We start from the raw sequence: 23959 nt of genomic DNA on the forward strand, positions 1-23959 counted from the left end.
ACTCAATTTACTTGTATGTTATATAAATGCTTACTTTACAGATTTATATCGCATTATCGACTGAATAAAGACGCATTTGGGTGTGAAATTACGTTGATTACATTTTGTAAATCCTTTTTAAATATTTGGATTTTTTTCCATAAACTCAATAATTATGTTCTCCCAAATAGAAATAACGATAAATTAAATCGTAACAATAATATAAATTATTTTCTTAAATTACATTTCAAATCTGGCATAGTCGCTGCTCATGCTTTGTTTCTGATAACAAAACCGATAAAATTGGTTTTCGTGAGACCCAAAACCGATACAATTTCTATTTCTAACGTCAAACCAATAATATCTGAATTCATGACACCTATTTTATTATTGATTTCAATTCTGATTCTGACAACTATCGGATTACAACATCCCTGATAACCTCGACCACTTCCCATATAACGGTTCTTTTAAAAAGTACTAAAAGTGTGATTTATATATTTTTTTTTATTAAACAAATGCGTCAGAAACATAATATTTTACACCCTAGATCATAGGATAGAGCTTTATAGGAGCTGCTGTTCACGTTTAGGTGAAAACTCATATCTTGTTGCTGAACCGATTGCAACCAAATCAAGTACGTAGCATTATTCTGACATTTCTACGTTACAGTCAATCGGTCAATCTATGTTATATATATCATAGAAACTCAGAGAGTCCTCATCTGGTAATAATATGCCCGTGTGACAAACATGGATTGAATCGGATCAATAATTTTTTTAGTCCCCATATACCTAATAAACAATTTTTCGTACATCCGGCTGACTTTATACAAAAGCAAATATCGGCCAATATGTTAGTTATCTTAATGTAATTGAAAAAGCGTGTTTTTCTAATAACAATGTATCTTTGTGCATAAAATGGATAAAATCGGGTGAAGGCTTGCCCCAGCATATAACTAATATCAGGATATTCAAACATCCTTAATGAAACACAGAGAACGTCTTTTTCTGTAAATAATATGTCGTAATGCCAAAAATAGATAATCCCGCGTCAAAACTACATCTATCTTCCATGGTTTTATACCGTATATATTAGTCCATGAATAAGATATCTTATCAAACTTAACTGAACATATAATATTGGATATATTATAGTTTAATGCTGAAAATGTGTGAAATTGGTCCACGAATTACCCAAACTCCCATATACAACATAAATGATTTTCGTTATTTCGCCGGTATTGATCATTGCAAGCTGCGAGAGTATGAAATGCTCGGTTACACCTGAACTTAGCCCTTCCTTACTTGTTTTGTTTTATATTCGTTTTTAGTAAGCTTATAATTATTACAATCGGAAAATAAATTTTTGAGTGGATGTGTGTGTAATTAAGTGATAAGTACAAATTCAAATCGAAAATATGAGATGAATTAATTGAATTTAAACTAAATTTAAACTTAATATGTTATTTGAACTTTATTGATTTGTTTTTAATTTAAAAATTATTTTTCAATTGCTAGGCACTTAGTTCCTTTCATAATAAGGATGATTCTCACTTAAAACAGTTTTAATTTATATTTTAAACTTGTATTGCTACTCTAAGGCATTCTAATATGTTATTAAGTACATCACATAGAATATATTTAAAATAATCACATACGGGTTTCAAGTTCACATTTCAATAAGTACATATATATAATTTGTACTTAAAAACCTAAATTAATCACAAATTGGAGATTTTTTAACATATCAGAGGAATTGTACGTTCCCTCGAACAACACATTTATGGCAACTTCATTACAATCCATGGCACCCGCCCAAAATTCTTATAGTAATAGTAGTCATAAGCTAATTTACTCAGGATTAAGACTATAAGAAAGGCCAACACAGCATTAAGCATATCGAGCGGATATATTTTCGGTTCCTCTTCCGGTTTGCAGACATCTTCACGTGTGAGCGAGAGCACATTGGCGCGACGCACCGGATTGCTGTTTTTATAGGTGCACGTGATATTTATGGCATCACGCGTTATTTCATTGTACTTCAGGAGTATCTCGCGAAAACGCATTGTAAATATGCAAGTGCATTGCCAAGGATTGCCGCTGAGAAGTAAGAGGTTCGCGTCGAGATTGTCGTCCAACGCGTTATCGAGTGCATAGACGGGTAACTGTGGGGTGAGGAGAGTAATATTAAATGCTTATGTGAGTAATTTCCATTTAAATAATTTTTTTTTGTTTCTCTTTAGAACCAATTTTATTGAATTATTAACTTAACCTTTTGCATTCGATTACCGCGCAAACTGAGCAAGCGAAAGTGCTCAAACCAATAGCCACCTTCTAACACATCAATCGTCTCAATGCGGTTATTGTCCAAATGTATGTCCACTACATGGCGATAATATGGATTGTTGCGTAAAGGCAATATGTCCGTGATCTGTAAGCATTTATTTATAAAACATAACGATATCCTATAATTATAATAAATTTTCTATGTAATATACGCCTTCTAATAATATATTTTGTATTATTTCTATATGTTTGCAAACAATAATAATATGGTAATTATACTTGTATAGTCAGTCCTATAATTCAAATTACCTTTTTTGTTATTCAAATACAAATACTATTGCTATAATATTTAAATTTTTAACTCTCTTAGTCTATTTACTCACCTCATTATCATTGAGATACACTGTTGTTGTATTTGCTGGTATATAACTGGGCATTGTTCGAAATTGCAAATTACTGCAATTGATTGTATAGAGTGGTATGCGCGTCTTCGGAATGATGTGATGCATTGTGCAGGTGCAGTTCTGTAAATCTTCGTGCGTTTGACATTCCTTGCGCAGCATCTGAGAGAAGGATAAATGATGTGTATAAAATACAATGGGTAAAACATGTTCGTATTTTTAATAGTGTTCACACATATGTGTGTTAATGATTAGACATTGTAGTGGGTTTAAGTGGCACATCTATTGTGAACGTCTAAAATGGTAATTTTTTTTTAAATTCAAAAAAATCTATTGTTTTAAAATGTTAAGGGTATAATTATACATATTTTAAGAATACAGAATACCGTAGATGAAAACTAAAAAACATCTCCTAGATGATGTTGTTCATTTACGAACGATCGAAAAAAAATTATAAATTGATAAAATTCGATTTTTGATCAGATCGAAAAAAGTAGGTTATTGTATGGATATTGTAACTATATACAGAAATTCAGAAATCACTGCAGCAAATTCGGAAAATGTTCTTTCGCGTTTAAAGATAAAACTGATTGCCTTCATTGGCTATTGACGGCTACACTTTAAAAGACTGTAACTCAAAAAATATTTAAAATATTGATTTAAAACTTTAGTATACTATTTTTCAGGGCATAGACTATTGATACATATGTCACACTAGGTGTGCTCTTTAACTCTTTCTATTCAAGATTTGACTCCCGTTTATGTTTCGAAGGCAATTACTTTGTACATGGCATTAAAAACCTCTGTGTATGTCTTCTAAAATCTGCAGAATCAACCTTTTCTTCTTTTGACTATTCTTCCGAAACGACTCGTAGCCTAACTTGATTTCGATCAATATTAGTGTTCATTAAATAAAAAATCAATGTGTTCTCGTTAATTACAAGGTGCGTTCCAAAGTAAACAGTACAAAAGTAACAAAGTAAACTCTAGTGGCGCCATCTATATGTCGCCTAGTGCGTTAGAATCTGCTATTCTTTTTTGGCTTCCAGTAAAAATTTCATGACATTTCATCTATTGGAAGTGAAAATATTGTGTTTTAAGTGCCAGTATGTTTTTGTCATCGGTGCGAAAATGAGCTTCAAACAAAGAGCCAACATTAAATTTTGTTTTAAAATTGGTAAAACTTTTACCGAAACGTTTCAATTGATGAAATAAGTTTATGGCGATGATTGCCTATCAGAGCAGAGTGCACGAGTGGTTTCAACGTTTTCAAAATGATCGTGAGGACATAAATGAGAAATGAGCCGAGACCCAAAAAATCGCGCCTGGAGAAGTCAAAAGAGAAGACAATGGTGATTTGTTTTTATGATTCCAAGAGTATTGTCCACAAAGAATTTATTCCACCCGGCCAAAACGTTATTGCGGTATTCTATCTTGGAGTTTTGAAGCGTTTGGTGCGCCGTATTCGAGGTGTTCGGCCCGTATATCGCGAAGATGGAAGTTGGCGTTTGTTGCACGATAATGCGCCGTCTCAGCGATCGACGCTTGTGGCCGATTATTTGACCAAAAATCACATTTTAACAATCAACCACTCCCCGTATTCACCTGATATGGCACCGTGCGACTTCTACCTTTTCGGAAAAATGCATTTGCCGATGAAAGGAAAGCGTTATACAGACGTGGAGGCTATTCAGAAGGCTTGAACCGGCATACTGGCGGTCATACCGGTTCGACTTGCTTTTGGACCGTGCAAAAAGCTGTCTTTTTTTAAAAGTCCTGTTTACTTTGGAAAGCACCTTGTATATATGTTCTAAACTTTGAGAGCGATAATAAAATAAATATTTAAATAAATATTTTATTATGTTCAAATGTTCTGGTTTTCGCAGTAAATGCATGAAACTTTGGCCTGAGATCTCAAAAAATCTTCGAAATAATGATTTCATAAATTATTTATTAAATTTGCTCGTTAATGAGAGTAACTTTAAAGCGGAATCAGTTCAGCATTTTTAATACAATTAAAGGGCAGATAGTACGAATCAAAAGTTAGAGTGTTACCGTTCTGTGTTTTTGTATATAGATCGGAAGATAAGCGTGGTGAACTTTTTCACAAAAAAAAGTTAAACAATTTTAAGTTTTGTTGTGATCGGTCCCTAACGACTACAATTAATACTTCAAAGTCTTACTTACCACTTTAAAATTCATCACAGTCAACATATGACGATCTCTATACTTCTTATCCATGCAAATGATCTCATCACGATCAACAACCATGGCGCCCTTTTCTTGTATCAAGAGCCATTTAAAATTGCGCGTACAATTCCATGGATTGCCTATGAAAAAACTAATAGATATTAAAATATGATAAAACACTTCGGAAAGTGCACAAACAACTAGATACTTGCCAGCTAAGTAGAGTTTCTCGAAATAGCGGGGCAACAAGAGTGGCCCATCTAATTGCACCAACTTATTCCAACGTAGATCTACGACACGCAGGGCATGTACACGCTTGAAGGTGCGAGCATTTACTTGAGATAGATTCGTCCATGATATATTGATGCTCTAAGCGTTATAGAGTGGTAAGATAATATGCTAAAATAGTTTTGTTAAAATTTACTTGTAGATAAAACATTTCGGGAAAATCGAAAACGAACTCTTGCATCTCGCTGTATTCGATAGTGAGCGAACGTATTTTGGGAAATGCCTGCAAATCGGTGATGGGATTGAAGTCGTGATCCGGCCAGCCACAGAAAATGATATCCTCTAATCGGTGCACCTTTTGTTCGCTTTGGGTTGGAATTAAAAGAAAAGGCAGAAAAATATAAATGAATAAGAGAAATTAGTCATTTTTGCAAGATAATAACTAATTGGTACTAATCTCTAAATGGAATGTTGTGACTAAAGGCAGATATACGTAATCCAAGACAAACTAAAAAGTAGTCAAAAACTCAAATCATCTAGCGATATACTTATACTGTAGTAATTCAATAAATTATCCAAATAATTTTAGGGAAAGCTACTGAGGTTTCAGTCATTGGAGGAATATAAATTCGGACCGTCCAAAGTCCCAACAGGCATGATGGATGGCATAGTTTGGACCCAAACACCCGATTACATCGTAGCTTTGATGTTCCCTCAACTATTTACCTCTTTGGGGTCACTTTTTCCTGTTTATTCTAGTACGATATATATACGAACCAACGCATCGTCTAAAGACAAATGGGTTCAGATATTGCCACTGTAGTGCCATAAGTAATACGATATGTCTATAGAATGTCCCTCGACTGTCCTATTATTGCTGCTTTTTCCTAAGAATTTTTAAGCAACTTAGTCGATACAATATCAGATTTTTTTTTCACTGATATATCTACTTCAATTCGAAATCTCAACTTTAGTGATTTCAAGTGATTATATTTTTGCAAATGTCAAATCATGGACACAAAGAGCATTTAAAAAGCTGACAGTTAAAGTTTGGCAGCAGCCACAATCCTGCGATTTTGGGACCACAAGGTCAACTTACGGTATTGTGGGTAAATTACTTATGCCACCATAACAGCGCAGCGCACCATAGCGGCCATAGCGTGTGCAATTACCCGCTGCCGCCTCGGGAGCGCGCATCCAGTCCACACAGGTAAAGTTGTGCTGATGATAATGTGAGATATATTCTGCATTTGTAACGCTATAAAATAAAGAACAGAAGAGTTTTAAACGGATTAAAAAATATTTACAATATTTTGCTTATATTATATAATCGATTATCCGAGACGCAGTCAAAAAATTTTATGGGTGGAATATATGTGGCTTCTGCTAGTTAGACGTTAGTGACGACTTTACTAGTTAATGCGAATACACAAAGGTCAATATTTACTCGCGGAGAGTTTGCTAAATGTAATCTGTGGTGTTTGTACAACTAATAACTGGGTAAATTAATGTCAACAGCGATAAATTCGTAGTATATCTAAGTACATATTTGCATATAAATCTATGTACATATGTGGTATGAATATCGTCACGCGTACTTAACAAATAAAAATCGCTGTTTTCTGATGTGAAGTAGAAAATTATATGATCGGTTTATTTGCGCCGATGATAAGGTACGCGATTCTCCTGACTTACTTACGACTAGGAAGAAGCATTTAGCCCTGAGCTTAGAGATTTTTCATAAAATTTTCCTCTGACAAATTGTTAGCACAGAAGATCTTTATGTTATTTAGTAAAACTACTAGCTCTGTAGCACTTCTCGAGCATTATATAATCTTATAAATAAAATCGCGTTAAAGACGATCTCCTAACAAATAACTTATATCCGTTAAGTACTATTTTGGGATATACTTGGGTACTTTTAAAGTAATGGTTTAGACATTGCACGCATAGCATTACGCATAGGTGCTTTTAGAAAAGAGACCACCTTTTATATGCCTATTCTATTTTATATGTCTATTATCTATCTATACGCCAAGACTAAATATTTCCCATGTGTCTCTTTTGATTATCTAGACCATGGGGACAGCTTTTGTTAAAAAAAATTTAAAATAGCTATTAGAGTTTCTCTCAAATCTGAAAGTTGATATAGCAGAAGAAAAAGTTCCAAGGACGTACCAAAGAAATGTAGAAAATTCCTTTGTATATAAACTGTATATAGAAAGTCTTTATACTATTTACAAAGCGGTAGTGGTTGCGTATCATTCAATCTGGGATCAAGGCTAAAATTTGTAAGACAAATGTCAACAATGACTTGCTGAGTTAGTTTATGATATGAAAAACTTTGGTCTCTTTATTTTCTCTTTTTGGTTTTTTTTCTTTAATAAGCATTGACGTTTGATAATGAAAAACTCGTAAACGCTTAATTTAATCGAAAAACTATACAAGCAACTTTTGTAGAGCAATAAATTTTCTAGAAGACTTTGAGTTTTGCAATTTAAAATAATTTTTGTCATTGAGTTATAAAATTCTAATTAAAAAAACAAATTTGACTTAAAATTGTCAAATTTCAACCGTTAATATCTTTTAAACGGTTAGGTTTACGACAAAATCATTCTAAACCTTTTTGGGAGAGCATTTAATTTCCAACAAAATCCATAAAACGAAATATTTTTTTAAGTAGTTGAAAGCGATATATGATTTTTTCTCTGTGATGATAAGAAAAAAATAAAACAAACTGTAAAGCGGAGGACGTTCCCGTTACAATTAAGATCTCATAGAGCTTGGAGAGACTTGCTTTCAGAATACCAAGCGAAAAAAAATTCGGTTTTTTGACCCACCCTAATATATATATGATACATATGTATGTATATTGATATACAATAAGGTCATATTTAAAATTAAATTCATCTATTCGCTAATTCATTGCAAAATATTTAAGCAAATATTTATATAAGGAGTTATAGTAAGCGTGCTAAATTTGAAGTGAACAGTATTAACATACATATGCATTCACGGACCTAACTCTACCCTACAAGAACAGTGACAGTCATCTGACTGTTCATATGACAGTCACAGCTTAAAAAATTTTATCAGCGCGCAAAACATAGTTTCAGTCATAATTGACAATTTTCAGCTATAATGGATTTATGGTCAGCAATCACTCAGAAAAAGACATGAAAGTGAGCAGTATAGATACATATAAAATAAATTCCGAATGCATTAAAAAGAGATGCAAACTCACACACATACGTTTGTTTAGATCAGTTTTTGCCCAAGGCTCTTATGAAAATGATAGAAACTTTGTTCTGCGCGCAGACAAAATTTTTTCAGCTGTGACAGTCATATGACCAGATGACTGTCACTCACTGTTTTGTAGGGTAAGTATCAAAAAGTAATCAAAATATTAAAAAATTATTCAAATCTTGTTGGAGTTTACAACATTTTTCTTCACTATTTGTATAATATCAACCACTTATCGATTAATAACGATCTCTTAATATTAAATACCAATAAATACTTTTCATAAGTTAAGGTGTCTCATACCTCATTTGCTCCTTATTTTGAATTAATCCACAACTAATTGTAAAACTTTAACACAATTACAATCAATTGATTTGGGCGTATGTCAATTAATGAAACACAATATTCCTACAGGTATAAAATGATATTTTTTGAAGAATCAGTCAGTCAGTATCAGTACAAATAAATAATCAAGGAGCCAAAATTTGTTTATTCATAAGTGTTAAACACCCGGACTACTGTACCGAGTGTTGGTAACAACAAATAACTCACACTTCTACATTCGATTTCCAATAGCATGGAACTTGTGACAGTTAAATTAACACTTTAGTGCCAAATACACAAAAAAATATAAAAAAATGCATATTATATTTAAAAAATGTTAACAGGTATAAAATTAACTTTCAGATCAGCGACGCATGAATCCAATGGATGACCAACGGCAAAGTAGTAAAGTAAAATTTCAATGTTTACTGAAGGTGGGAAATGTATGTATTTATGTATATACATATTTTATACAGTATAGTCCCGGTTATTGGATTGCCTAAAGGTACCTTTGAGAATTTGAAGCCCTTTCTGTTTTAACAATTTTAATAACATGAGCTTACAGTATGATCGGCAGCCCTATGATCTGTGTCGTATTGAATTGAATACTGCTGGCAGCCATTGTTCTTAAGTTATCAACCGAAATGGACAGTGCAATCACCGCCAACGGAAGGGATTTTTGCATTAACTATTTGATATTATAGTTATCCTTTATTGATTTATAATTTACATTATTCAAATTAGTCCACGTATGTTAAACTTGTTTTGGTAAGATACCTCGATGTAACCATCTTCAAGATATATCAGTGCCAGAGTAAGAAATAGAGTTGGATATTTCAAATAAAGTATGGTTACAGGCATATTTAAATATTAATATTGAAATAAAAAATATAATATATCAGCGGGACGAGCTGAGTCGATTTAGACGTCTGCCTACCCGTCAGTTTGTCCGTCTGTCTGTATATACGCGAACTAGTCCCTCAGTTTTAGAGATATATGCCATACAAACTAATAAATAAAAAATTTAAATTTTAGTCCCAAAAATTTTCAGAATTAATAAAAGAAATTGTTTTAAAATTTACATTTTTTCGAGTTGGCATACCAAACGCTTTGAATTAAAAATAAATTTTCAACTTTATAATCTCCGAAGAAATTTTATACCCTTGCCGGATCAAAGCCGGCTAATACCTTCAGTTGTTGGCAAAACTTCATATCAAATAAGTAATGAAGAGCTAAGTTCGGGTGTAACCGAACATTTTATACTCCTACAACTTACAAGGGTCAAAGCAGGGAAAATACCTTCAGGTGTTAGGAAAACTTTATATTAAACAAAACAAGGAAGGGCTAGGTTTGGATGTAACCGAACATTTTACCTTTTTAGACTTTCATCAAATGGTATACTCTTTGGGAAAAAAAATTAATAGTCACTGACCGACATATTCGGCATAAAACTTGTTAGGATAACGAAAATCATTATAAGTAGTATTTGGAAGTTGAGGTTAGTATTCACCCCATTTTATCAATTCTTGCCAATACCTCATACTACTAACATGCCACAGACTAATAAAATGCTCCCACTGTTTCATTTAAGTACCTTACATACCATCACCAATCAAATGGATTCAAGTCAGACGAATGTTCGAAAATCCTGATATTAGTTACACGCTCTCTCACTCACATATTGGTCGATATATGCGGTATAAAGTCACGCGGAAGTTCAAAAATCTTTAGATTAGGTATATGAGGGCTATAGGAAGTAAAAAGTAAACTATAGGCACTGGGGTCCACATATTCAGTACCTAGGGGCTTGAAAAGTTTTGGTTCGATTTAGACAATGTTTTTTAAACGCATTATCCACGCAAAGTTTTACCCCGATACAATCATTATTGTTTGATTTGCATAGTGGAAAGTGAAAGAATCAGATGGAATTTAAAATGGTGTTATATGGGAAATAGACCTGGTTGTAATCCGATTTCGCCCATTTTCGCACTATAACATGGAAAATTTTACTCAAGTTACAGCTTGCAAAGACGGACGGACAGTCACCCGGATTTCGACTCGTCTCTTCATCCTAATCATTTATATATACATAACCCTATATCTAACTCAATTAGTTTTAGGTGTTGCGAGAGTATAAAAATGTTGCGAAACAATTCAACATTCATTATTTGACGAAATCGGTAATGGATTACAATCAAATTTGGTATTTTATTAAGTTATATTATAAATTATATGTTCATTTAATTTTTATTAAATACACAACATTTTGTCAGGTGGATAGTCGGAAGTTATTATACAGGCTATATTTGGGACAGAGAAAGGGATGAGCTGATTGAGTTAATTTTGACATTGCAGGTATTCTTGAGAGCATATTTTCAAGCAATTTTATAAATATACAATAACTCACAACTTGAGCGACATATTTGTTAGAATATGTTGTATATGGAAGTGGGGTAAATTCATCTATTTCGGCATTAAACTAGATCATATCCAATATTATACGTTCAGTTAGTTTTGATAAAATATCTCACATATTGACTGATATATTATATATGGCATAAGGCCAACCAGAAGTTTCAAAAGCTTATTGTATATTAGGTTATTAGGTATATGAGAGAGAGTGGTAGTATTGACCCGATTTTATCTAATTTTTGCAATACAACATACTATTAATTTTATAATATTAGTTTCATTAAGGTACCTCACATACCATCACTAACATATGGAGAAATTTTTCACCCGATTTTACTCGTTTTAGGGGCAAAATGGCACCATTATAAGAAAAATAGATCCACTCAATTTTATTAAGATAGCTGACTTAATGGCCGATAGCTGTTTAAAGTAAACCAGAAGTTCGAAAATATTTCGATAAGCTATATGGGGGCTAAGAGAAGTATTGACCCGATTCAATCCATTTTTGACATACAAGCATACTATTATCAGAAGGAGACTCTTTTCGAATCGCAATAATATATTTCACAGATTGGCCGTTATTTCCGGTAAAAAGTTAGCACCAGGCACTGTGGTCCTCATATTCGGTAACTGGGGATTTGAACAGTTATGGTCCGATTTTGAAAATTTTTGTACTTAAGATGGTATACCACAAACTGGAAATTGTAAGAATCATATGGAATTTAAAATTGTGCTATATGGAAAGTAGGCGTGGTTGTAGACAGATTTCGCCCATTTTTGTACTGTGATAAGGAAATGTTAACATAATCCTTTGTATCGAATTTAGTTAAAATTGGTCAACTAGTTCCAATAATATTTATTCTGTGCAAATTTAGGCCACAGAGCTATATACATTTCACTTATTAGAAGGCGGGCTCACGCCTTATTTTTCAACTATAGATGCCCATTCCTAAAGCAATTGCCTGTACCAAATTACAGTTTAACATCTTAATTTAGAGTTTAGTTATGGCATTTTATTGGTTTTCATGAATGGCGTTTTGTGAGCGTGGCAGTGGTCCGATTACGCCCATCTACAATACCAAACTTCTTATGGTGATAAGGAACATGTGTACCAAGTTGCAACAAGGTATCTCTCATCTCGTCTCGTCATCCGGATCATATATAACCCTATATCTATTTCGATTAGTTTTAGGTGATACATACAACCGTTAGGTGAAACAAAACTATTATACCCTGTAAAAACATGCTGCGAAATAATTTAACATTCATTATTCGGCGAAATCCTGAATGGATAACAATCAAATTTGGTATTTTATTAATTTATATTATAGGTCATAGACTCATTTAGTTTTATTGTTATATTTTACTTCGCGTCAGCTAAAATTATAACTAACTGTGATATAAACTGAACCAAAGAGACTAAATTTAATATATTGAGATGATGTAGAAAACGTCAACCAGATGATGGGAAATCAATATATTCGGGATATGAGGTTTATACCCAGGTTAACATCAGATCCTTACATATTCAGCGTTAAACCTTCAACTTTATAATTTTTAAGAAAATTTGTTTCCTTAATTTCATTAAAATATCACACATTTCGACCAACCTAAACGGTTCATAGTCAGCTGGAAAGAAGGAAATCACTGTACAGGGTATATTGGGTGCAGAGAAAGGTCTGGACTTGTTTCGTTAACCTTCGACATTGTTAAGGTATACTCGAGAACATATTTTCAAGCAATTTTATAAATAAAATAACTCACACACTGACCGACATATTCGGTATAAAAAATAACAAAAATAATTTTATGTAAATTTGGAGTTTATCTATTTTTGGCATTATTACACATTGCTAACGAAAAAAATTCTGTCTGTTTAATTCAGGTACCTCACATACCATCACCCATATATAAGGAGTAAAATCAAACGGATGTTTGAAAATCATGATATTAGTTATATGGGGGTGAGGGCAAGTTTTCACCCGATATCATTTTTGGCACACAGAAACACCGTTATTAGAATTACACGCCCTCTCAATTTTATTAAGATAACTTACTTATTGGCAGATAAATTGGGTATAAAGTCAGGCGGAAGTTCGAAAATCTTTCTATTAGGTATATGGGGGCTAAGAGATGTACAAATATATACATATGTAGAAATAATATTATCTCACCGATCTCTCATACATTGAACAAAAATTTCAGTAAAAAGTCAACCATGGACACTGGGGTTCACATCTTTAGTATAAGGGGCCTCGAACCGTTATGGCCTAATTTTGACAATTTTTGGATTCAAGATGGCATATCTTGAAGGCACTCTTTTTGCAACATTTTAGTTCAATATATTCATTACTTGTACTCCGATTTCGTCTACTTTTGCACTCTAACATGGGTTAATTACCAAATTTGGTTGAAATCGGTCAAGTATGTCCCGAGATATGGGTTTTCAGTTAAAGGTGCGCGGTGCCACGCCCATTGTTCAATTTTTGTATTGTCTCCTACAAAGCTTAATTGCATAACCCTACGTGTAAAATTCAAAGGCTCTGACTTGTTGGTGTACTACGCTATCGCACTTTTAGTAGTTTTAATCAAAACCGTTATATGGGGAGTAGGTGGAGCTAACACCCAATTTCACGCATTTTCATACTCTTTGTAGGGATGCTAAAAATATTTGTCCTGAGTGAATTTGGTTATTATAGCTTTAGTGGTTGAGGAGATGTGCACATTAAACCTATTAGATGTCGGGCCCACGTTCATTTTAAAAAATTTTTAACAACAGATGACCCTCCCTAATGCAAATAACAGTCTTGCATCTTATTATGGAGCTTAGTTATGTCAATTCATTGGTTTTCGATTAACGAAGTTATATGGGCGTGGCAGTGGTCCGATTATGCTCATACACAATACCAACCTTCTTATGGTGCCAAGCAACATGTGCACCAAGTTTCATCAAGATATCTCGATTTTTACTCAAGTTACAGCTTGCACAGACGGGTGGATGTACGGACGGACGGGCAGACAGTCACCTAGATTTCAACTCGTCTCTTTATCCTGGTAATTTATGTATATATGTATAATCCTATATCTAACTCGAATAGTTTGTGGTGATGAAAACAGCCGTTAGGTGAATAAAACTATTATACTCTGTTGCAAGAGTATAAAAATTACCGTTATTTTTTGAACACACCTCGTATATATGTACATACATATGTTGTTTCAAATGCGTTGATTATAAATTAATTAAATAGAACAAATATGTTATTCATAGAACACCATCAATGATTCTTGGTTTTTATACTCTCGCAACATGTCGCTACAGAGTATAATAGTTCTGTCCACCTAACGATTGTTTATATCAACTTAAACTAATCGAGTTAGATATAAGGTTATGTATATATAAACGATCAGGATGAAGAGACGAGTTGAAATCCGGGTGACTGTCCGTCCGTCTGTGCAAATTGTAACTTGAGTAAAAATTGAAATATCATTATGAAACTTGATACACAGGTTTTTTGCTACCGTAAAACGGTTGGTATTGCAAATGGGCGTAATCGGACCACTGCCACGCCCACAATACGCCATTAATCAAAACAATGAATTGCCATAACAAAGCTGCACAATAAGATACAAGACTGATATTTGGTATACAAGAACACATTAGGGAGGGACATCTGCAGTTAAAATTTTTTTTTCAATTGGGCGTGGTCCCGCCCCCTAATTGGTTTAAAGTGCATATCTCCTAAACCTCTAAAGATTTAATAGCAAAATTTACTGGGAGCAAATATTTTTAGCACCTCTATCGATAGTGTGAAAATAGGTGACAACCCCGCCCACTCCCCAAAAACGGTACTGTTAAAAACTACTAAGAGCGCGATAAATCAGGCACTAAACACGCCAGAGACATTCTACATTATACATACAAAAACAATGATTATATATAAAGTATGCCCCCTTGTGATTAAAAATTGTCTAAAACGAACTAAAACTGTTCAAGCCCCTAGGTACTTAATATGTGGATCCCAGTGCCTATGTTGACTTTTTACCGAAACCATCGGTCAATGTATAAGATATATAATTGAAATTCATATAATAAAATAAATAAATAAAACTCTCGATAATAGTATGTATTTGTGTCAAAAATGGGTTGAATCGCATCAATACTTCCTTTAATATAAAATTTTGCCAACGCCTGAAGTAATTTCCCGGGCTGACTGACATACTTTCAATGATCAACTCAATTACCGAATGTAGTGAACTTCCCTTTGATATTGATGATAAATATCGAAAGCTCAGATCACAAATGAAATAAATTGAATAAGTGGCTTAATATAAAATTTTTTCGATATTCAAATGTAGACTAATATAATTAATCTCTCGGTAGACATCATTAGACCTTGAAATGTAATTCTATCATGAAAAAGTTTGCAAACCACTCGTAATCGTTTTAAAATATGTAGGATTATCTATTTATGGTTTAACTTAAAGAAAGGAAGAAATACATACATGTAATATTGCCCCAATGGCAACAAAATATGGCACTGCTTCCAAATCATCATACTCGCCAAATTACTTTAAAACCGATCTAACTCGATATTTACTTTGCATAAGCTTTACCTGAATTGAATGATTAAAATGGATTGTAGAAAGAGCAGAGTGCATGGAAAAACATTGTTTGCTTATAGAGAGTTAGGGTATTGAAAGAACAAAACGTAGAGACAGGGATCTTCTCCTTTTTCTTTTTATTTGACGCATACGTCTAAAATCTTTCAGCTAAAAAGAATGATCCTCTCCTTTATCTTACCTTATCTTTCTCTCACTCTCTCTTTCTCTCTCGATTGAATCAACCTATTCGACAACTGTCTTTCAGCTAGAAATAGTGGAGATCGAGGAAACCTTAAGCGCCCTAAGATCCATAGAAATCTTGGATTTGACTACCAAAAAGTATAGGGATTGCAAGCAAATACAAATTAACACATACATATATCTCTCAAGAAGGTTACCGAGATAGATATTGGATTGGCAGAGCCGAAGGTTTTGCGCTTAGTAAGAAAACAATACCCACTACATTTATGAGTAATTGAAGACGATTGATACATATCTGCAAATTAAATTATGCAATTAAATTTGCGAACCACAGGCTCTCAAGGGAAATGATTCTATGATACATTTTCTCTATGCACTGCTTTTGTCTTGTGTTTTTACGCAGGCAGACAAGTAACCAACTACGCAAACAATTACTTGAGTAAGACCATTCATTTTTTTCTTTGCCATAAACCCCTTTTTCTTAGTTTTGTAGCAAGTTCAAGGAATTTTTATAATATTTACTGGATATTAAAGGCGGAGTTAAAACAATAATATTTTTTAATTTAAGATAATGCCAGTCAACTCATTTTTATACAAAAGTTTAATAGTGCTAAATTTTATTATCACAATACAAATTAGCATACTCACCATTGTTAGTATAACAGTACACATTTTCTAAAAATAAATTGCTTGAATTATTTATGCTGATAAATAGATATATATTTATAAATCAAACATTTGTTATATGGCGCACACTGAACTGCAGCAAAAAATAAATAAAATATAAAGATAAAATGGAAAGAAAAAATTTCTTTGATAAATATTGAACCAAAATAGAGTTGAGTAATCAGGTGGTGAGCTTGAGTGACCTTGCACCAATTATGTTTATAGCAATTTTATTAATACGTATTAGTGTTATCTAAGTAATGTGTGCATACAAATTAATTTATAACCAACTATATACCCACATAAGCATAAATTTCAGTTCATGATTCCTTAAGAAATTTTATTTACCGTAAGATACTCACTTTATTGCTAGTAGATCACCGTGAGATACTCACACCAGTTTAAGTAAAATACGATAGAAAGACAAGTCAGGAAGATTTTATATCCGAGTAATTTGCGGAGTTCAAAGGCAAGACAAAATTTTATATACTTTTCGGAAATTGAAAATTTTGCGTAAGAATTCAACCCTCATTTGAAGAGTTTGTGAATGGATTGCAATCATATTTGGTATCTTATTAACTTACAATATTTTGAAGGTTATCGCCCTTCTTAGTTTGTTTTCTTGCTATATTTTACTCAGTTAGCGAAAATTATACTGAAATCATTGGGGACAGAGAAACGGAACGGCTGATTACATTAGCTTTAGACATTGCTCAGGTATACTTGAGAACTTCTTTTCAAGCAAATTTATAAATATAAACATATACATATATGAAGTAAAGTCAGCCGGACGTTTCAAAATCGTGAATATCAGTTGTATGGGGGCTAAGACAAGTTTCCGCCCAATTTAGGCACAAGGGCATACTAATATTAGAAAAACACGCTCTCTATATTTCATTAAAATAACTTCCACATTGGCCGATATATGTGGAACTGAAAGTTCAAAAATCTTTCTATTAGGTATATGGAGGCTAAGGAAATTATTGACCCGATTTAACCCATTTTTGACACAAGGGTATATTATTATCAAAGCACATTTTCCCCGTCTGGTGTTCTTGAACAGTTATTGTCCGATTTTAACAATACCTTGAGGGCACTATTTGTACAAAGTTTATCCGGATAAATTTATTGGTTCTTGATTTGTGTACTGGAAAGTGAAAGAATAAGATGGAATTTAAAATTGTATTATATGTGAAGTATGCATGGTTTTTGGTTGATTTCGTCTATTTTCACACTGTAATGTAGGAATGTCAGGGTAAATTACATACCGAATTTGGTTGAATTCGGTCGAATAGGTCCCGAGATATGGATTGTCCACTGAAGGTAGACGGTGCCACGCCCATCATATAAATTTGACACCGGCTTCTATAAAGTCGTCTTGTACCATATCGGGTATAAAATTTTATGTTTCTGAAGCATTTAATTACCGATTTATTATTCGATAAATACGAAACGCAATACTCGAATATTATATGCATCATTTAGGTGCGAGTCGGCGGCGAAAAACGCTTCAAAACTGTTTTCTCGCATTGATCAGCATTACCCTCGCCTTCGGTCAGCTTCCACTCTGCGGTGCCTGTGCAATTTCGAAAAAAATGTAACCACATAGTTATGATGGTTATTTCTCGCAATTACTAACAATTTGTATCAGATATGTTATGAAGTAGTTTTGCATTTATAAAACTTATTTTATTCTTCAAAAATATTTCAACCTAAAATCAAGTTTTAATTTTTCACAAAAAATGTATACACATAGCAGCTCTAATTGCCTGATAGCAATTGAAAGAATAAAATGTTTAAATAAGTCATATCCGTTATAAAATTTGTAAATTCGTAGCGGGAGCGCATTGTTTATAAAAAACGAACGAAGAAAGTCGATTTCTACGCATTTTTTTATAAGAACAAGTGCGTTTCTGAAGTGGTAAACCCTTAAATTTTGCAAAAATTACTTATAAAAATTCGAAACGAGGATAAAGTGTACAGTGGGTTCTTGTTAACAAAGATGTGGACAAAATTCGTGTGAGTGATATGAAGAAATTCAAATATCAAATTTAAAAAATAAAAATAAAATTTAAATACCATAATGTAAAATTTTGGATAATAGGATATTAATGACACTGTTTTTGTATCAGTATATCACAAAACTACTTTTTCCTCTTAAGTTTCTTAAGCTTTCCCAAACATGAAAGTTTAAAAAAGCTTTGGGTTGTCTATTCCGACGCAGAGAGTAATCAAAATTCAAGATTTTGCTCCAATAATTTTAAAATTGATCATTTCAAAGAATACATCCTTACATCTGATTCTTTCACTTTCCACTATGCAAATTAAGCAACAATGTTTGTATCGGGGTAAAACTTTGCGTGAATAATGCGTTTAAGGTATGCCACCTTGTGACTAAAAATTGTCTAAATCGAACCAAAACTGATCAAGCCCCTAGGTACTGAATATGTGGACCCCAGTGCATATAGTTGACTTTTTACCGAAAATATCAGTCAATGTGTAAGATATATAATTGAAATTCATATAATAAAATAAATAAATGAAACTCTTGATAATAGTATGTCTTTGTGTCAAAAATGGGTTGAATCGGACAAAGACATCGTATAATATAAAATTTTGCCAACACCTGAAGTAATTTCCCGGGCTTTGATCCTTGGAAGTTGTGAGAGTATCAAATTTTCGGTTACACCCGAACTTATAACTTCCTTACTTGTTTATTGTTCTTTATGTGTTGTCGTGAATGTGAATACGATACAGGTAGCATGAAATGAACCATTCATTTATTTAAAATTATAGTATATACACATTTACTTGCTTGTACATATACATATACAAGTATGTAAATGTACGTAACGTCAAACAATAATTTTTTGAGTTTCTGTTGACCATCTGAGCTGAGTGGCGTTTAGCCAATTTGTAAAAGCATTCTGAAATGTTTCTATCTTAAAAAATAGGAGATGTTTTTCCCTTTCCACGGATGTTGACTCAGACGTAGCTGAGATACTGTCCGCATACACACATCAAGTTAAGATACTTATGTATATCGAATTAATGCTTGCTTTTGACTAACTTCAAGCATCAGTTATGACTCTTCAGCGCTAATTTGGATCGTAGTTCATGTCATTAAATTTTTTTTGGAATCTACTTCCAGTTTGAATAAAATTAGCAAAACGCACATTAAAACTACTTGAAATGAATCTAACGAGGACAGCTACTTTGGAGTGTAATCGAGAAAAAATGTTCATTTGGCAAATTTCGAATGAAACTTTATGCAACTTTAGGGCTTTTATACGCCGGAAAGGTTACGGACTGCGGACTAGACTTTATGCAGCGTAAGTGTAGTATTGCCCGTTTAGAATAGCAAATTAGAGTATTATTGGAACTATACTAGGGTAGTTATTTTAATACCTTACGTAAGTGTTTATTAAATTTAAAAAGGTCTATATTAAAAGTAAAATACTTTTCCTAGAAACATTAAAAAAAAAACCAGAGATATAAAACCAAACTCGAATTAACATAATCGTACTTGACCTTTATTTCAAAGAGACCACGGCAAATACTGACCCTTTTAAATTATTATTAGAATTATGACGATTCCACAGATTTCCGAGCGAGCGGCAGTTGTTATCGTAGCTGGAAATCTTGGGGTAGTATTAGACCCATATTATTTTGAGAGATATTATATTGATAACTACCTGATTACTACCTCCGATTGGTTGATTGATTATAAGTTTTCTTCTTGTCATTAATATATTCAAAACTAAGGAAATTTTAACTTACTAAAAACATCTGGTAGTACTGGACTACTTATGGAATATATGCAAGAATATATTGCATTAGTGTTTGCATGAAATTAGTTTCAAGTTTAAAGTAGTAGAGTATTTCGTGTACAGCATTTCTGTTTTTGTTGCTTTAGCATGAAAACACCTGGGTCGTTAAGTATATATTCAAACAAAGAGTATCAAATATTTGTACAAACATATGTATATTCATATTTATATAATCGACCACGTGTCATTTATTACTTGATGTCAGACACTCATCTCAGAATTCTTTCAATACATTATAAAAGCCAATGTTGTGTTTAATATTACTAGCATTATTAGATAAAGACTATAACCGTTGTGTCCTTACGGCGTTTCATTACTGAACATACACTTCAAAGTTTTACATTTATCAGTAGTTCCGTTGGAGCATATAATTGTGTTTGCTCTGATATCATTATAAGACCCCGAGTCCAAATGTAGTGTGCAGACTGCTTAAATTTTTAATGTGTTTTATTTTTGATTTAGGCACCGATTAAAAATGAATGAAAAAAGAATTATCAGAATTGAATTTGGTACTACGGAAAAGCCAATAATTATAGACCAACACAAATAAGCGCAACAATGCGCTAATCTTCAAACAAAAGGCTAAGAACTTTTAATTCGGCATCATTGCCCCAAATTATTTGGAGAATGTTTTCGGCTGTTAAATAACAACAGTTCATCAAATATTATTTCGGGATAAACTGCAACGAGTGTGGAGTCGATTTTAGAAATATATAATAACTAGTAGATCCTGCCACGCGTTACTGTGGCTATGGTATACATTAAATACGATTATAATCAATTATTTAATACACTGATAATATTTTTTACGAATTAGTGTGCTAAATTTTTATTAGAATCCGTTCAGTAGTTTAGGAGTTTACCCCGGAGAAAACGTGACACATAGTTTTTTTTATATATAAATATGTACATATATGTAGATATCTGACTGAAGTTTGATAGATATTTTTCATAATTATCCAGTTTAGTTTAGTTACAAAAAAACTTCTACTGAATACGCATTTACCATATAATGAACAGAAATATAGAAATGGAATACTAAAATATACGAAATAAGGTTATATTATCAATATTTTTGTCAGTTAAAATGAATTAGAAATATTATGATAAAATGAATTAGAAATATTATCGGGTTTTCAAGCAATTAAAATGCTTATGATTAAACCTGCATGATTTTCAATAACGAACATTTGTCCTGTATCACATTAGGGAAGGGCGTCTGCAGTTAACAAATGGGCGTGGTCCCGCCCCCTAATAGATTTAAAGTGCATATCTCCTAAACCGCTAAAACTATTCCTTCCTGAAGTAATTTCTCGGGCTTTGATCCTTGCAAATGCGAGAGTATAAAATGTTCGGTTACACCCGAACTTAGAACTTCCTTACTTGTTTTTTAGATATTTTTCCGTTGTCGCTGCTACACACAAAATTTTGGTTTGGAATACACACATTAAAAAACAATTCAAATAAAACAAAACAAAGTTGGCCCCCACCGTAAAGAAACACCGAAAAGCGCAAAAAACATGAGCGGCAGCAGCGGCCGGATTTGAAAGCAAATCACAAACAATGATGAGAGCCTAGACTCGGCTGAGGGCGCCTTTGGAGGCATTTCTTATTTTGAAATACTCAAGTTCTTACACTGACGGTATTGCGCGTTCCGCTAACAAGAAATATCTGGCAATTGGACCACTATTTTATTGACGAAATTCTCAGGCGGTGGAAATCATAGCAAACGGTAATAAATTAATCACAAATTGCACTCAACTATAAGCAAACGAAATTAATAAACGCGAGCGACGCGTCGAAGCAAAGAGATTTACCGTCAAAAATTTTGATAATTTCCCAATGAGTACTGAATTACAAAACCGACACGCGCCTTATGAACGCTGAAATATGAATGCGTAAAGTGTGCCAAAACAAGCGGCTAGCGCAGGCCGGCAGCTTGTTACCGTGTACGCTACGTACGCGCGGTCAAAATTTTACTGAAGCGGTAAGCTAAGCGTCATGGTGTTATTTCCGAACACTTTATCGCAGCGGAGCGTGTAGGCTGCCGCGCTGCTCACGTAACCGTAATGATAATGACATTGACGCCGACGCGTATGATTTTTGTGATTATCTGCTAGATATTACAGCACGGCACCGTGTACTAATTTGTAGGGAAGTGCATCGATAAATGACAGCGCTTTTACGAGTTTGTGCATTCAGAGCATACGATTATGTCTAAAAAAATGATAACTTCGGCTTGTTATTCAACAGCCAAAGACCTTATGACTGTTATTTCGGAAATTATAAGAATAAAGAAATTTTAGTGTAGATTTTCTGATTGTTTCTTAAATATATTTGTGACAAGCTTACAGTTTTGACTTTTTATTCAACAGTTTGTACGGAGTTTTGGAGAGATTTAATTGATATTTGTAGCTTAAAACCATAATTTTTTTATATTATTTATCACCGTTGAGAACGGTTCTTTTATTTCCTTTTTCGACGACCTGAGTTTTGGTAGTTTTTCTAAATGTTACCTTAAAATTCGAAGCCGTTGTGGAAGTGGTAGATTTTTTTGTAACAGTCATTTCTTTTTTGTTTGACAAGCGACAACAGAGATTTTTAGCTTTTTTACGAGTCAACGAAATTGTACTATATAATTATATTTAATGCCTCTCTTTGTACGTCCATTCTTGTACGCTCTTTATGTTTTTATGCGTATTTTTTCGCACAGTGTATCCTCGTTTTTTATTAACACCTTCTACATTTCACATTGAGTATTAATTCCGCAAAGTGAAGTTGCAAGTGAAATGCAGGTTAATAAATAACATTTGTATAATTTGTGTGAGTATATGCATTGTTTGTTCAATAGGCTCTGAGAAAAAATTCAACTGGAATCATAAATATTTATATGTAAAATAATTGGTATAACACAACAAGCAGCTTTGTACAAGTAAAAAAAAATACTAATAAATAATTAAAAAATTGAATCAAAAACAGTTTGAAAATTACACAATCATTAGAAAAATAAAGTATCTAAAGGTATTTTAAATGCATGAAATTAGATAAAACAACAAATAATAATTTAAAAAAATGAAAATTCGGAAAAAAATAGGGAAAAACAATATTAGATCAAAATTAAATAAATAAAACTGAAATATTATATTTTTTAAAAGTATATTTTTTTATATATCATTTTTTATATAGAAACATGAGATAAAATAAAAACAAATTTCTATTACATGTTGCGAAAATTGAAAAATAAAAACATAAAACTAGGATTTACTTAAACATTTTCCAAATGGTGTTAGGAAATCACGCGAGAGGACACCTCAGGTAGGATAACTGTAGACCTGAGTACAAGTACTTTTTGCCCAAATACTGCGGATGACCGGTAAAGGAATTCTCCTAAAACTAGCTTTACCAATATAAACTATTCATATTTATTCAATTCTTAGTAGCATGAGGCTTTTAGATCATCACGACAGTATATATAATATTTGTAAGAATATATAACACTAAAAAGACGATATTTCGGAGATTGAAATCCCAATTTTCTTCAAAATTATCACATATCGGCTAAGAGTATGCAAAAGCATTTTGTATTTATCAAATT

General features: G+C 32.8%; 1 protein-coding gene and 1 long non-coding RNA gene across 10 annotated transcripts; one reads left to right on the top strand and one right to left on the bottom strand.

Moving 5' to 3' along the window:
• Nucleotides 1–1429: 1429 nt before the first annotated feature.
• Nucleotides 1430–22352, bottom strand: swi2 (Protein singed wings 2). 9 transcript variants are annotated; one of them, XM_014241706.3, is made up of 8 exons: nt 21855–22351; nt 6186–6344; nt 5283–5451; nt 5071–5227; nt 4856–4998; nt 2651–2830; nt 2254–2412; nt 1430–2146 (listed from the first exon to the last, which is right to left on the bottom strand). In XM_014241706.3, the coding sequence occupies exons 1-8, from the start codon at nt 21968–21970 to the stop codon at nt 1763–1765; spliced, it is 1467 nt and encodes a 488-aa protein (XP_014097181.2). In that variant the 5' UTR covers nt 21971–22351; the 3' UTR covers nt 1430–1762. The 9 variants fall into 9 exon arrangements, with proteins under 9 accessions (XP_014097181.2, XP_014097186.2, XP_036225078.2 ...); XM_014241711.3 differs by having other exon boundaries at nt 22182–22350; XM_036369185.2 differs by having other exon boundaries at nt 22000–22350.
• On the top strand, nt 9011–9498 carry LOC138856908 (uncharacterized). The gene is made up of 2 exons (XR_011395879.1): nt 9011–9158; nt 9219–9498. It is a non-coding gene; the product is annotated as an uncharacterized lncRNA (long non-coding RNA).
• Nucleotides 22353–23959: the final 1607 nt, after the last annotated feature.

The sequence above is a fragment of the Bactrocera oleae genome, chromosome 4 (assembly GCF_042242935.1).
Source record: "Bactrocera oleae isolate idBacOlea1 chromosome 4, idBacOlea1, whole genome shotgun sequence".
Lineage (NCBI taxonomy): Eukaryota > Metazoa > Arthropoda > Insecta > Diptera > Tephritidae > Bactrocera > Bactrocera oleae.

Excerpts from the sequence above, each read along its gene's own strand:
- swi2 (XM_014241706.3), bottom strand. The coding sequence starts at position 21,970 with ATGCCTCCAAAGGCGCCCTCAGCCGAGTCTAGGCTCTCATCATTGTTT. Across the intron at positions 4,999-5,070 it reads CGAGAAACTCTACTTAGCTG|GCAATCCATGGAATTGTACG; the intron begins GCAAGTATCTAG and ends GTTTTTTCATAG. Across the intron at positions 2,831-4,855 it reads CTGTGATGAATTTTAAAGTG|ATGCTGCGCAAGGAATGTCA; the intron begins GTAAGTAAGACT and ends TCCTTCTCTCAG.